General features: G+C 37.8%; 1 protein-coding gene across 5 annotated transcripts in view; it reads left to right on the top strand.

Moving 5' to 3' along the window:
* plce1 (phospholipase C, epsilon 1) overlaps positions 1 to 15,784 on the top strand; it is an 83,589-nt gene that overhangs the window by 59,568 nt on the left and 8,237 nt on the right. For 4 of the 5 annotated variants that reach the window (XM_028029705.1, XM_028029707.1, XM_028029708.1 and 1 more), the window contains exons 15-35: positions 1,710 to 1,838; positions 1,917 to 2,053; positions 2,339 to 2,445; positions 2,546 to 2,670; positions 2,774 to 2,918; positions 3,388 to 3,552; positions 3,774 to 3,888; positions 4,005 to 4,164; positions 4,268 to 4,390; positions 5,462 to 5,598; positions 5,678 to 5,916; positions 6,013 to 6,074; positions 6,461 to 6,626; positions 6,711 to 6,818; positions 7,162 to 7,278; positions 8,439 to 8,597; positions 8,892 to 9,027; positions 12,360 to 12,478; positions 12,697 to 12,814; positions 14,413 to 14,550; positions 14,799 to 15,089. In XM_028029705.1, coding sequence (XP_027885506.1) covers positions 1,710 to 1,838; positions 1,917 to 2,053; positions 2,339 to 2,445; positions 2,546 to 2,670; positions 2,774 to 2,918; positions 3,388 to 3,552; positions 3,774 to 3,888; positions 4,005 to 4,164; positions 4,268 to 4,390; positions 5,462 to 5,598; positions 5,678 to 5,916; positions 6,013 to 6,074; positions 6,461 to 6,626; positions 6,711 to 6,818; positions 7,162 to 7,278; positions 8,439 to 8,597; positions 8,892 to 9,027; positions 12,360 to 12,478; positions 12,697 to 12,814; positions 14,413 to 14,550; positions 14,799 to 15,089 — 2,996 coding nt within the window. Of the gene's footprint in view, positions 1 to 1,709; positions 1,839 to 1,916; positions 2,054 to 2,338; positions 2,446 to 2,545; positions 2,671 to 2,773; positions 2,919 to 3,387; positions 3,553 to 3,773; positions 3,889 to 4,004; positions 4,165 to 4,267; positions 4,391 to 5,461; positions 5,599 to 5,677; positions 5,917 to 6,012; positions 6,075 to 6,460; positions 6,627 to 6,710; positions 6,819 to 7,161; positions 7,279 to 8,438; positions 8,598 to 8,891; positions 9,028 to 9,287; positions 9,330 to 12,359; positions 12,479 to 12,696; positions 12,815 to 14,412; positions 14,551 to 14,798; positions 15,090 to 15,784 lie in introns of all 5 variants that reach the window. The other variant, XM_028029706.1, reaches the window with a different exon arrangement.

The following is a 15,784-nucleotide window of genomic DNA, read 5'->3' as shown; positions in this document are numbered from 1 at the left end:
GATTTTTTTCATTTTTTGAACATAAATAGCTGTACAAGATAATGGGTTTGCAAAGGAACACATTTGCAGATTGTTATTGAGATGAAACCAAGCTCACATAAAACACTGTGTCACAAAGAAAAAAGATAACAGGCTTGCTTCCTGTCAGGACAGGAAGGAACAGGGCTCTGGTAGTTCTCAGGCCACTGGTGGCAGGTAGCTTATAACTCAAACTGGAATTTAGAAAGTGAAAGAAGCAGATTTAATCAAAGTTTTGACATAAATTATTAATTTTCATTTAGTTGTTTTCTCTGTCTTTGACTATATCTTGCAGGTAAAGATAAGAACACTACTTTTTTTGGTTAGCCTTATGGTTTTCCTCTGTTTGGACTACAATATGACAGCGGTTTATTGCTTCTTTTCCTGTGGTCTGGATCTCTTTCACTCTTTTACCTGAGGCAACTGACAGAACCTTCCTCTGTCCCCATTTTTCCTTCTCACTCTTCCTCTCCTACTTTCCCCCCCTTCTTTAGTTGCCATTCATTTAGGACAGTGTTTCCCAACCGTCCTCAAGGCACACAGTCCTACATGTTTTAGAGGTTTCCCTGCTAGTGTTAATGCGCCTGATTCAACTGATTGCGGTTCAACAAACACCTGTTAATCAGTCATCAATTGAAATCAGCTGGACTGAAGCAAGGAAATATCTAAAACATGCAGTGTGCCTTGAGGACCAGGGTTGGGAAACGCTGATTTAGGACAATGCCAGAAACAAAGCCTGTGTTTTAAGTTGTTGCTATTGTTGTTGAATACCAACTGCAGGAGTTTGAACAGTGTGTGTTCACATTTACACAAGTTAAGTTGCAGTTTGAGCTTCAAGCCAGGTACTTAAAGGGCATGTACCATCATTTTTTTCAGTTGTGCTCACTATGTTCATACTTATTTCTATATTTGAATTTGGGAAATATGTAAAAAGGTTCAAAAGAAAGAAAGCCAGGAAAAAGCAGAACGCAGCTTGAAGTTGCCAAAGTGAGATGATGTGATGTATGAAACACCAAATACTGGAGGGTTAAACTTTATTTATAGAGGCAAGTGTCACAAAGTGCTTCACAAATGCTAAAAACATTATAAAAATCTACAAACGTCAAGTGGATTTGCAATGAAATTTTAAATATTGCTAATAATATTTTAGAACTATTTAACACTTGCCAAAACTGTCAAGATATAGACATTAGTATGATAAAAATGTAAATAGGTAACTTTCTAAAATGGTTAATGACAAATTACCAAAAGTTACCAATAAACTTCACCTAAAAGCCAGATCAAGAAACAACCTCTTTTCTATTTACATGAGGCTGTCATGTTCTAGTGTTCCACACAACATCTCATCCTCCATGTATGGAAGTGCACATTTTGTTTTAAAGACATCTTGCGCTGCAGCCTGTCTTTGTATCAGATTTGCTTTGAAAAACAGTGTAATATCAAATTGTGATTTATTTTTATGTTGTACTTGCAAAATTGTGATGTTTTAATTCTAGAATATGATTATATTTGCCCTTCGTGGATAGTTGCATGCTGATGTATAATCACCACCTACTAAATCAAGTGTGTATTTATTGGGTTTTTAATGCTTTTAATGTCTTACGTGATTGCACCTGAATAACTTCAACACATTTAAAACAATGAGGTTAAATATACGCACCAACCATAATACAAATGAATTGTATCTACAGATTCACAGTTGGAGACTTGTCGGACTCGGACGGTGACCTGTCCGTTGAACCAAAACTGAAAGAGGTGGAGTTTCAGGGTACTGAGGAGACGCACAGAGCTTTCAGTCACGGCACGGAGCTCATTCCCTGGTAAGAAATAAATATACAAATACGGCCCTTGTTTGGCATGAACAGATGTTAATTTATTTGTTTTTTTTCTTTTTCTAGGTATGTATTGTCACTACAGCCAGATGTTCACCAGTTTTTGCTGCAGGGAGCTACAGTCATTCATTACGACCAGGACAGCCACCTCACAGCTCGCTGTCTGCTGCGGCTTCAGCCTGACAACACGACGCTCATCTGGGGTAGATATCCTCAAAACATTTATGTCTCTCCATTTCCTCTCACCTTATTGTTCTTTAAACAAATTTAAAACAGAGCCTTATACCTTAAAAAATATAATTTCCTGTAATTTACGGTAATGTTGTAAACCAACCCTGTACTTACATTTACTTACATTTTGTTTGCCAAGTGTCTTTTTATTTGCCACATAAGCCATTTAACTTGTTTGTAAATGATCTCATCCATGCAGAGCATCGTTAAATCCATGTCCTTGACTACATCTCCAACATTTTGTAAATATTTGGCAGGTAAGCCTCAAAGCGGAGGAGCTTCCCCCATGGAACAGCCACCCGGGTTAGGACAGAGCGTGGTGCCTGGGTTAGCCGAAGGCCTCTTGGACATTGGAGTGGTGAAGGTTTGTTGAAAAAATTCAAAGTCTCTTAGGAACGTGCTTTGTGCTTAAATTACATATCACGGTGGTGATTTAGACTCATGGTGTTTATGTGAATCTGCAGGCAGTGTTTTTGGGCCACCAGGGGGTTGATGTTCACGCTGTATGTTTGCAAAACAAGCTGAGCCAAATGATGGTGGAGGAGAACGGTCTGACTCTGCTCTACGGTCTCAGTACCACTGACAACAGGTTGGTGTGTGTTTACTATCAGCAGGCTGCAACACTGATTTGCTGCCAAAACACTTTGCTGTGATTTTGAAACTTGAACCAATTTGCTAACTTGTGCTGTCAGACTTCTACACTTTGTGGCACCCAATCACACCGCACAAATGCTCCACAAGGGCCTGACAGAGCTGGTGAATGCAACCAGGAAACTAAAGAAGTTCCCAGACCAAAGACTTCAGTGGCTGAGGAGGCAGTATGTTAGCTTATATCAGGTAAATTATGAACTGGAATTGTATCACTAATAATTTTACTAACCCAGCTACGTGATGTGGATGACATATAATACAATACCTTACAGAAGAATTCGTCTTAAGCTTTTCCACATTTTATCGTGTTGCAACCACAAACAACCTTGTTATTTATTTGGATAAAATCCGGTTCAAGCATTCACCTTCAGAAGACACCTACTTAGTAAATAGACAGTAGCTTGGGACTTTGACAGGGCCATTCTAACACATGCATTTGCTTTGATCTAAACCATTTATTTTGTAGTTTCAAAATTGACATTTTCATTCAACGTCATAATTTTGCACTACTTTGCATCAATCAATCGCATAAAATCGGAATAAAAAGACTGAACTTTGATGAAATGTGAAGAAGTTCAAGGAGTGTTGGTACTATTATCAGTGCTATTTTAACATATAAATCTTTTGGTCTAATTCTGTGTTACTGCATATTTAGGAGGAAGGCAGGTACGAGGGTCCCACATTAGCTCAGGCCATTGAGCTGTTTGGTGGGAGGAGGTGGAACATGGGCACAGGTGCTGTAGAGAAACAAAGTAACCAGAAAAACAGCCCGCTGAGCATCAATGACAAGTCCAAGAAGAAAAAGAAGGTTCTTGTAAGGGTCAGTACATGTATGATTTCTGGGTTTTGCCTTTTTCCAGTGTATCTTTAACAACTCGTATAACTCAGATTCATAGTAATTTAAGCTTTGAAGGCCCAAAACACATTTAAATGTCTGATTCTAATAATACTAAATATTATGTCATATAAATGGTTTGAAAAATTAGAGACAAAGGAAGTTAAAGGCCTACAGAAGCATAATATTGCCTTCATGTATTTCAGGGAGACAGTGGGGATGCCACCGATGATGAGATGGTTTCCAGGAAGACGCGGAGCTGTAAGGAAGGTTTATATCGAAATGGTCCTGAATCTGACAGCATCGACCAAGAAGATCCAGGTGAGATCTTTAGGACTCATAAATTCAGTGAAGCTAAAGTAGATTCTGGGAATCGTTAATAACAAAATATGAATATTGCAAAAACTCGGTATAAGATGTATTCATCACCTCTGCAGATGACAGCTTCCCAGGACCATTCTCCATATCATCCAATAAGAGCTCTGGGTTGCTAGCCTCTTCCTCGTCATCGTCTTCTTCCTCCAGCATGGCCGGGTCCAACCACTCCCGTCCACAATCATCTCCAATCCTGTCAGGGACGTCCAAGTCACAGCCAGGGTAAAAAAAAAAAAAAAAAACACTTACAGCCTCACTTGGATGTAGACCTTATTCTTTTGATTTTGGTCATGATATTTTCTTTCCCTTTTTTGTTTCTCTGCAGGGCGTGGAGCAGCAGATCATGGCACGGCCGAGGTAAAGCCTGCTTCAGGGGCTTCCAGAATCTCATGATTTCTGACAGCACCATGAGCTTCATTGAATTTGTTGAACTCTTCAAGTCATTCAGGTATTTCTGATATGGATTACTACTAAGAGAAATAAATTACATTTGTCGCCTCAATTAGGACTTTTAATTCTGGCCTAAAGTCTGTGTTTTTTTGCCTCTTCAGTGGTTTAAACATGGTATAAAGCATAAACCAGCTTTAAATGTTGTTCTGTTCTATTTCTGAATTTATACACTGTCTGAATATAGACAGAAGTGCCCAACTCCATGCTCTTACGTTCTTATCAAATTTTCATAAAGGCAAAATGCTACAATAAATGCCACTCATAGTTATCATGTTTAGGGAGTTTTGAAAGGATTCTGCTCTTCGATTTATTTGGCTTGTCTACATTTTTCCTTGTCCGATGAATAGAAAGAAAAGCTGTGCCTTGATAAGCATTTCTTGTAACGGTCCTCCTACATTTCTTAGATTCTTCCATCTTCTGGCTAGCCTTTTAAATTGTGCTTTCTATAATAATAACCACATAGAACAATTTTATTGCTTTCATGGATCAGGGTCATAAAAAAGAAACAAACAGACGGGATGTAGAAAGAGTTTAAGTAAAACACCTTTTGACATCTAGGGCTTTCTTGGAAGGTCTGTTGATATACAGTAAATTGGTCAGTGTTTATACACCTTAAACTTTCACCCATTTTTTCCACATTGCAGCCACAAACTTCAATGTATTTTGTCTGAATTTGTTGATAGACCAGCTTAAACCAATGTAAAAAGAAAAAAGAAGAAATCTTGGCACTACAAGGGTTAGTCATATGCAGTGTGAGAAGCACAAAGCTTCTGCCAAGCCTCACAAATAGACCCTAGAAATTTCACAGTTTTTGCTACGCTTGCTTGTAGTACAGCAGGATGGCCAAACCATCCCCAATATTTATAGTTTTTATGGTTTTAAATTTTGTTAAAAGGGTCTTAAAAGTCATAAATTTGACTTGCTAAAACCTACACATTGCTTTGACTTTTTTATTTATCCTAATGGAAACTCGAAATGTTTTCACAGTCAGATTAATTAGTCTGACTAATTGCATGAATTGACTGTTTGCATGAATTGGACTAAATTCATCTATTTGTTTTCTCCACAGCATCCGAAGCAGGAAGGACCTGAAAGAACTGTTTGACACCTTTGCTGTGCCCTGCAGTCGCTCATGTCCAGAATCCTCCCCTCTCTACACCAACCTCAGGATAGACGACAAAGATACAGGACTACAGCCAGACCTGGGTAACAACACAAAAATTCAAATTCATGCTCAATTACCCTCTTTCTATCCCAGCTTCTAATTGGTTTGTCGACTGTTTAGACCTACTCACCCGGAATGGATCTGATCTTGGCCTTTTTATCCGGACGAGGCAGCTAATGTCAGACAACCAGAAGCAGATCTCAGATGCGATCGCGGCAGCCAGCATCGTGACAAACGGCACAGGGGTGGAGAACGCATCACTGGGCGTTTTGGGATTGGCTATACCACAACTCAATGACTTTTTAGTGAACTGTCAGAGAGAGCACCTGAGCTATGATGAGATCCTCAGCATCATACAGGTACACATCTGGAGCAAGGTGGACAACAACACAGATTATACCTCAGTAATGAAAAGAAATGGAACACTGTGTGTCTTCTATTTATTTCTCTTGCAGAGGTTTGAGCCTTCATCAACCATGAGACAAATGGGTTTTATGTCCTTTGAAGGTTTTGCAAGGTAGATCACAAAGTACTCATTAAACTTCAACCTGGTGAAAAAATGTAGTCCTTTAAGAAATTTCCTCTTTAACTTTTCTACATTTTATCTTGGTACAGCTGCAAAGATTCATGTTTTTATTACCCTTATATGTGACAGACAAACACATAGTCATCCCTAAACAGTTTGTAAAACTTTTTTTTATAAATATCTAAAACAATTAGTGTATGTATAAATTGATCCACCTTACTCTGAAACTCATAAATAAATCCCAATGCACTCTAAGTTTTTAAAAAAACAATTTCTGCAGTTTGCCAATGCAAAGTGGCAAATTCCAAACTGTATGTGGAAGATACAGCAAAAACTTTGTTAAATCTCTTTGAATAGTTTCTCTATGTCTGGATTAGGTTTCTGATGGACAAAGACAACTTTGCTTCTAATAATGAGGAATCTCAGATGAATCCAGAGGAGCTGCAGTACCCTCTGTCATATTACTACGTTGAGTCTTCTCACAACACCTACCTGACTGGTCATCAGCTCAAAGGAGAGTCCTCTGTTGAGCTTTATAGCCATGTAAGTTACACTGTTAAATGGTATAATTTTCAACCAGAATGTCAAGATTTTCAATTTTTTTTCTGTAAATTCTCTGATTTTCAGGTTCTGCTTCAAGGCTGTAGGAGCGTGGAGTTGGACTGCTGGGATGGAGATGACGGCATGCCAGTCATTTACCACGGACACACACTCACCACCAAAATCCCCTTTAAGGTCAGATATGACCATTTATATTTTATAAATATAATTATTTATATTAGAAATATAAATACAAATTAGTCTTTGATTTTATCACATCATGTGATAAAAGTTTGACTTTAAATCAGATTGAGCTATTTTATGAATATTGAGTTCCTGTTGATAAATAAAAAATTTTAAAACATTATGAACGTTTACCAACTGGTCTGCACTGAGCATCATTTATTATCTATCTTGTGTAACATGCTTTACAGACATTTTTGTTGAACTGTAACTCAGAGGAATGTTTTAATAAATTCTGATTTAGTTTTGTTTGGACTGCTGGTAAGACGTTCTCCTTGTTCCCCTGATCCCTCAGGATGTGGTGGAAGCCGTAAATCGGTCCGCATTTGTCAACTCTGACATGCCAGTCATATTGTCCATAGAGAACCACTGCTCACTTCTGCAGCAGCGTAAGATGGCTGAAATATTCAAGGTATGATGGGACGCTTTGAGACATTTGTGAATAATTTGTTTTGGGTTTTGTTGATGCCTGAGTAGTAGCCAAATATAAAAACATAAATGTTTTTTTTTTCCATTAATGGAATACAGTGCCAGTCAGAAGTTGAAATACGGTCATCATTGGCATGAAATTTATATTAATATTGGGCTTTAACAATGCTTTTTAGCCATTTTTTAGACAGGACTGGGGTGATTATGCAATAAATAAGCTCAAAGAATTATGAAAGAGTTATTTTCTGAAGATTTTTTGTTGGAATTTTTCTCTTACACACTAGACCAAATTATTCATACTAGCTCAAATCCAGACACCCCTATTGATATGTAGTTAGATGTCAATAAGCATTGGTAGATCTGATTTAATTTGTTAGCTTTATTGCATGGAGCCAGTTTTTTAGCAATACAATTTAGGGCTATTTTAAACTTATTGTTATCCTGCTTTATCTATTCCAAACAATCTAAATGTATGTTTGGCATCATTGTCCTTTTGAATCACCCAACTATCCTGAAAAAAGAATGGATCAAATGCAAAATTAAAACCATCAGTGTTATATACATAAACTAAATTGAATTGAATTGTGTATCCACATTTCTGCCCAAAACACTATATAGCCACAGTTATAACCCTTAACGAAATATGCATTCACAGGTTCCAAGACTTCACATATGTTTTCAATCACTGCATTTTTTTTTCAGCTGCTTTGACGATTTAAACAGACAATCTTCAGATAACTGTTTGTTTCTTTTTGCTTTTTTAAGTTATATCGTAAACTCGAGGTCATGCCAGGTCAGGTTCAGGGAAAGACGGCTAAATCATGCAATGTCATCATGCTTTCATCCAAGAAAACTTCACATCATTTCCTCTTCCTTGGAGACCCACTTCTGGCCATCTTGATAAATTAAAGTCTTTAAAGTTCAAACAGCTCTGTGCCCCTTGACAGTTTACATCACCCTGGTCATGTTTGTTTTTTGTTGTCTTTTGCAGTGTCTTGAGTTGATAAAGACACTTCAATTTTTTACTTGAGCCTCAGATATCCTTTTTTTTTTTCCTCTTTCATCCTTTCGACATGACACATCTTCTCACATAAAAAAGTCGTGCTGATGTCATCCATCATATTTAAATGTTTTTTCCATTAGACTGTGTGTGGGGAACGTCTTGTGACTCGTTTCCTTTTTGAGAGTGACTTCAGCGATGACCCTCACCTGCCATCCCCACTGCAGCTGCGTGGGAAGATCCTCCTCAAGAACAAGAAGCTGAAAGCCCATCAGGCACCGGTGGACATCCTCAAACAGAAGGTTGGGATAAAACGGCTCCCATCCACATGTTTGCATAATTTATATTTCCTCAAAGTGATTCTGTTAAGGAACCTCCAGGTTGCTTTAGTTTATTATATATTAAGCACCGCTGCTCATTTAGAGTACCGTGAGACATAAATAATAGATGTAAATGTGCTGAAATGTATGCACTATTCTATTTAGCGAAAACAAGGATTTCGATTGTGCATTCTCTATGGAGAACAGCTTTTATGTTTAAAATTACGAGCGATATAGATCGTCCTTCTGATAATATCTACGTACACTCATTCACAGGCTCACCAGCTGGCACACATGCAAGCCCAGGCGAGCAACGGATCATCAGGAGTATCTTCCCCTAACAACCACGCTAATGAAGACGAGGAAGAAGAAGAAGATGAATATGACTATGATTATGAGTCTCTGTCAGATGGTGAGGATAATTATGCTTTGAAATGGGGGGGAAAAGTAACTCCAAAGCTGCACTCGATTAAAGAGACCCAATGGGATTTCAGTGAACTCAAAACAAACTTGAATATGCCCCCACTTAAAGTTTTTATGTTGTCTCCTTTCGTTCACTTCCTGTTCACTACTCTATTCTGTCCTTCCTATTTTTAACAGCTGATTGTGTTTTGTTGACACTTTATTCTTTTTCGTTTCATTTTCCCTTTTTCATGCCTGTTTTCCACTTAGCTGATGTCCTCACAGCCTCTACTGCCTCATATGGCCTAGAAGGTAAATCCCCTGATGTGTCTCTTTAAGCTTCCGTGTTTTCTCTGTAATTGTTGTGCAGTGGAAGCTGGTGTTCTTTTCAGGAGGTTTGTGAAAAAAAAACTTTAATCTTTGTGAAATGAAGATGCTTGCTAAATTATTTATATCCCTTGAACGCTGTCATATTTTGTCACAGTACAATTGCAAATATGAAGTTTGTCAGTATTGTATATTATACAACAAAACAAGGCAGTCTGTAATTGTTAAGTTGTCTGTGAGAACCTCAGAGGTTTATTAGAGAACATCAGTAAACAAACAACACCAATAAGACAAATAATACAATGTAGTTTTGAGCATATTTGGGCACTGTTAAATCCATCATCTGAAAATGTAAATGTATAATCCAGCTAAACTAACAAGCTTTTGTAGAGGGCCAAGAGTTCAATTGTAATTCTGGATTAGCTTCAGAGGGCTGTGAGGTTCACCTTCCAGCAGGTTAACAACTCTAAACATACAGTAAGAGCTATAATAGTTTATATTAAAGCATATTTATGTGTTAGAACAGCGCTGCTGATGGAGACATACCCCACTAGACTTTCAGGTGTTATTGCAATAAAAGGTGGTAGTAGACAGTATTGACTTGGGTGCAAAAGAGCCTGTAAACCTCTGAGGGCTTTAAAAGCACCATACTTATACTTGTAATAAATTACGCCAAGGAAGACTCTGTTTACTAATTAAGTGACTTCAAAAGGCAACTGGTAGCGTCGGATAATAATAAAGAGTAGCAGAGGCTGAATACAAAAGCAAGTCACACTTGGGCCACTTTGTGTTGGTCTGTCACATAAAATACATTGAGATTTGTGGTTGTTATGTGGCAAATTTGGAAAAGGTCAAAGGGGTGTGAATACTTAAAAGAACAATAACTGCATACAATACGTTGTTTAGATATTGATGCTAAAACTCTAGTGTCTTTTCACAGGATACTGTGATTATTTGGTGCTTTTATACCACTGCATAATCTTTACAGATGAAACACCGGGATCAAGAAGTGCGTTAGTGATCACTGCTGTTGCTGCTGTCTGTGTGCTGCTTGTGTGGATCAAAGGTCCTGCTCTGCTCTGTGTTGCTTTCTGGCATGAGAACTAGCATTTCAATCTGTTTCGCAGTGAAATATTTATTTATAATCTTTGATGCTTGACAGTAAGAAAATAAAATAAAAGTGACGCAAACAGGTTGAACTGTCAACCTGTCCTGCAGCACATTTGCAACGCAGTATTTTCAAATTTTACACCTCAGCTTAGGGACAACTGTTTGTTTTTGTAGTTCATTCAGTGACATCAGCAGTGTTTATGATTACAGGCCGCTGCTCTCTCAGATCAAAAATTTGTGAACGTTTAGTTTAGAGTAATCTGAGACTGTTTTCTGTCTCAACACGTTCACCAAACTTTGACCTGAGCTTTCTTCATGTTGAAGTCTTTTTGTTTTTTGTTTTTTTTTTTGTTTGGACTGCTAACGTGAAATGGGCTCATCTTCCTGCATAATAACAGCTGTATAAACGCAATGCCGTCAGGGAACTTGTGCACATTTGTACTCGTTAGCCTTGAAGCCTTGCTATTAAAATTGGATTCCTATTGATAAAACTTAACACGTATTGTCAAAGTATAATGCTGTCTGTAGAGTTGCTCTTTGTCCCACAGAGATAAGATCCCCCTTCCTCTTTTCCTCCATACTGTATTTGTCTGTGACCTCGCCAGCGGCTGGGCAGACTCATCAGGGAAGCAAAACAAAGCCATCTGGTTTCTCAGGCCCTACATTGCCCCTGTGCTGCACAATAAACCAGGGGAAACTACCCTGCCGTGGTCTCAGCCACAGCCCTGCCCTTAAATTTGCTATTCCCTGTTTGTCCCTGTTTGACAAATTCACTGTTAATAGACCTTTAGAAGGCCAGTTTATCTCTTTTTTTCCCCCAATACTTGCTCAGAAATATTAACCAATAAACATATCAAATGCAACGTAATCAAGTAAGCCTCCACCCTGTTTGTTTTATGTTATGAGCTTTAGCACTAACTTCAGCTTGCCCTTCAAATACAAACACTTCAGTTCTAATTTGGCAAGTCCCAACCCTTTCTGGTTAAACAGTAGCTCCCTCCTGTCACACTTTGGCCCACCTCTTCAGCTGCTGTCTTCAGCCCAACGTTAAACCTCAGCTTGATTGTGAAACCGCTTTTTAAAAACATTCCAAATGTTAGGAATTAAGATTTTCCAAATAAAAAGTCTCCAAGCTTTTAAAATGATGTATGTTTTTTTTCTTACTGTTTTTGGCTTTTATTTCTGTGTAGGAGGAAAAGGGAGCATACAAACAAACTCCTGCAGTTGCTTCTGTTTACAGTTGAGAGATAGTGCTTTGAATATTTCTTTTCAAGCTGGAATCTTTGTGAGCTTTTGCTTCAGAAAGGCTTATAAGCTCCCCCAATGGGAAAGAATATGCTTGTTAGCTGCTTAATATATTTTAAATTATTTCTCGTTAATGAACATTAGAGCTGAACAAAATTTGGAATTACTGTTTTTACTTTAGTATCAACACATCCAATATCTCAGTAGCAAAGCATTGTTGCAATGCTTAGACTTTTTTCTCATACTTAAATGTTTCAGATCACCAAACACTTTTTAGAATTTCATACTAAAATATAGATAACAAAGAGTAATAATAATTGTCCCCTAAATCTAATAAATGCCATCACAAAAGGTGGATAACCAGCTATTTGCCTTAATTTTGCTGTGGAGAAAATACCAGTTAAGAAAAAAATGTCTTATGCCACAGCAGTCTAGGATTTGACTAGGCCATTCCAAAACTTTTATTTAGTTTTTGAATCATTCTAAGGTGAATCTTTTGGTGTTGTTCTCTATACAAGCCAAGACGATCTTGAATTGATACATTTTCTGGATTTTCTGATGGCAAACAGGGTTCAAGATTTTACAGAAGAGTTGCCAAATTTTTAAAAATGCTGTTTTTGATTAGGTTTCCTTTCTCTACTATCCCGTTTGATTGTACAGACAACATCCTGGATGACAAGCCCGATGCTAAGAGCCCGGCTGACAAGGAGGAGCAAACTGTTGACGAAATACCAAAGAGGATGAAGAAGGCCGACAACATGATGCAGAGCAAAGGAAAGGTTAGGAACCTAAAGTCATAAACCAACTTCATTCCTTTGATTTATACTTTTACAAATTTATTCTTTTTTCATGTTTATTTTTCTTCATTATTTTGGGACACAGTGTGACATAAAAAAATAAGTCAATATGAGCTAATTGCATTTCAGTATTAACCTGTTTTTATCTGCTGCTTATGTGAAATCCAGTTTTTGTTGATTCCTAATGTCCGGACCTGCAGGTGTTCGACATGGAACTGGGTGAGGAGTTTTACCTTCCTCAGAACAAGAAGGAAAGCCGTCAGATCGCACAGGAGCTCTCTGACCTCATCATCTACTGCCAGGCTGTAAAATTCCCTGGTATGGTTTTACTTTTAGTGTTGCATTTTCCCACTGATGGACATTAAACGCTCAGTGTATTTATCTAGATACTTAAGATTATTTCATTTTTGTTTTTGCTTTTAATGCTATCTTTTCAAGAAATAAATGGCAGTCATTTTTGCAACTCCTTTGCTATCCCATACAGAACACCCACTAAGCTCATGACTCCTCCTACCCCTTTGGGAAATTGTGGCCACTTTATTATGCTTCAGTTTTCTGCAGAAGTTGATAAAACCATAGTTAGTTTTACCGTGTTGTAAGAAAATGTTTTGGGAATATCCTTATCTCCTGGAGTAAACTGGAATCTAAGACTCTTCACTTGCTCTGCCTTTTGGACTTCAGAGTTTAACTTGAGTACATCCTCAGTTCTTCAGATCAGAACACTTGACTTCGTTTTCTTTATGCACTCATGATGTTGCCTGTATCGTCTTCAGAGGACTTCATTCCTCACTGCGATTTATCTCAAATACTTCTCTTTGCGCTTTAAATACAAAACCTCATCATCTCTTCCATGTCTAAAATATCGTCTTCTCGTTAAATGACATATGCCCTTATAAACCCGCCAGTGTTTCCACTAGTATTTTATTTGTTTACAGTTTCCAGAGACAAGGATGTGAGAAAGGAAGAGGGAGGATTGGCTCATTTCACAAAGGCAGGAGGCCTGGAACTATAAATGTGCTCTCCTGACTGGCCACAATACCCATAAAAAGCTGTGTGCAAATATTTACATTTTCAATTTTTATTAAAAGCAAAAATGTTTGATGCCATTGGTTTTAGTAACACGCTTATTTTTATCATTCATTTTTTGCTTTTCCTCATATTTCAAGTAAATGCATATAGGCTTTATTTTGCATAAATAAATCCACTTTGAGAAAATTCTGTGTGGGGAAAGGATGAGCTTATAAAAAATATAATTTTCCTAAATAAACATTGACTAAAGCTTTCTTCACGTCAAAGTAAGACCAATAATGGACCTTGCCAAGCAGATAGAATGAGCAATTGACATTCTTAAAGAGAAGAAAAAGAAATTATGGCACCCTGCTTAATATTGTTAAAAAAAAAAAAAACATGCTTTCTGTGCTTTCTCCAAACTGAGACGTGCACGCTCTTCCAAGATACACATATAGGCAGATTGCTTGGCAACAGAGTTGGGAGTTTTTACAGCTACTTCAGGCTCCAGAGCCTCTGTGTCATCAACTCAGATTAATCTTTGGTTGAAAAGTGTTTTTGGTTTTATGCCTTATGACTGTTCTTAGTGATTTGTCATATGCCGCACAGAGAACAGCATGAGATTAAAATTATTGATCAAAATGGGTGACGGTTTTCTTCACTTCTTTACAAAATTTATAAAATGCCTCATTCTGGTTACATTTTTGATATTTTGTCCTCCACAGTAAGACTCAAACTGATAGTGAAGTTGTAGAAATCTCCCACACTTATTTTATTTATCTAATAAAATTAGGTTTAATTGGATCTTGGACTCTATTGGTTGATATTAACCAGAGTTAAAAGGGACTACGAATGGTAATGTATAGTTCACTGTAATATTTAAAAATGTGCCTTCTATCTCCCTGCAGGTCTGTCTACCTTGTCTCCATCTGGCTCTGGTAGAGGAAAGGACAGAGGAAAAAGCAGGAAGTCCATATTTGGAACAGCTCCTTCTCGCTGTGGCGCAACAGGGGAGGTCACAACCCAAAGCCGCACCCCTGGAAAAGGTATGTAGGGCCTAGAGCTGCTCCTGATTTAACAGAAAATAAACAGACCAACCTATCATTTGTTAATTAAAAAACATTTAAGATGGATTGGATTAGTATAGTTAAGGGTATTAATAATTAACTATTAGTCTTTATAAACTAACAGAAAGCTAATTCAGATTTTTTTTTCCTGATAATTTCTATTATTTTGCCACATTTTAGAAGACTAAAAATACTGATTTCAAAAGTTTTCCTTGCTGTTTCTGCAGGTGGCTCTGAACGGCTCAGCTGGGAGGAACAGCAGACATCCCCTGTCCTCAACCCTTCCACTTCGCTCAGCGCAATCATCCGCACACCCAAATGTTACCACATCTCATCCGTCAACGAGAACGCAGCCAAGCGACTGTGTCGGCGGTACTCTCAGAAGCTGATCCAACACACGGAGTGCCAGCTGCTCCGGACATATCCAGCAGCTACCAGGATCGACTCCACGAATCCCAACCCTCTGCTCTTCTGGCTGCATGGAATTCAGCTGGTGGCCCTCAACTATCAGACAGACGGTGAGAACAATGTGCTGACCTGCTTAGGTACATGTCAGTCAAGATATGAAGCGGGATAAAAGGCAGATTATGTCTACTTGATAAAATGCAACATGTGTTTCGAGTTTCTACATAAGTCTATAGCATCTTTGAATTGCCTTGGAGCCTTTAGGTGCAGATCTGCCAGTGCAGGAAGTAAATATAAAAGATGCATTTAAATTATTTCATTTGTTAATGGAAAAAGGCTTTCTCGACAAACCTAATAAGTAGTTGTAGGCCTTTTCAGACCAATAGGTTCTAATAAATTAGTTTTTCGAGTCACAATGTGTTGCTTTTTTGAGATCATTTAGCCTGTTGTCAGACAGATTCTTTTTAAGTAAATCTTGCTCAACAGAGTAGTCAGGCCTGGGTGTGGCAAGACATACTGAATTTAGCTTCCTCAAAAATAATTTAATAATGAAGTCATAATTTAGCAACAAGGAAATTACCCTTTAATTTAGGTGTGTCAAAGAAAGCAAAAGCAGAGGAGATCTGTAAGGCAGAAGTGTTGTTTTTTTAGAGGATTGCAGTGTCTGTTCCTATCTTTTAAATATTTCCTACTCAATCATGACTACATCATCTTTAAAACATAAACTCACGCATAAAAGTGAAAAATGTGACGAGGATGCTCACAATGACATTAAGTATTTGCTTTTTAGAAAGGCTCTCTCGGATGC

Source organism: Xiphophorus couchianus, chromosome 10, assembly GCF_001444195.1.
Source record: "Xiphophorus couchianus chromosome 10, X_couchianus-1.0, whole genome shotgun sequence".
Taxonomy (NCBI): Eukaryota; Metazoa; Chordata; class Actinopteri; order Cyprinodontiformes; family Poeciliidae; genus Xiphophorus; species Xiphophorus couchianus.
The sequence above is the reverse complement of the archived record's forward strand: the minus strand, read 5'-3'. Positions and strand labels throughout refer to the sequence as shown.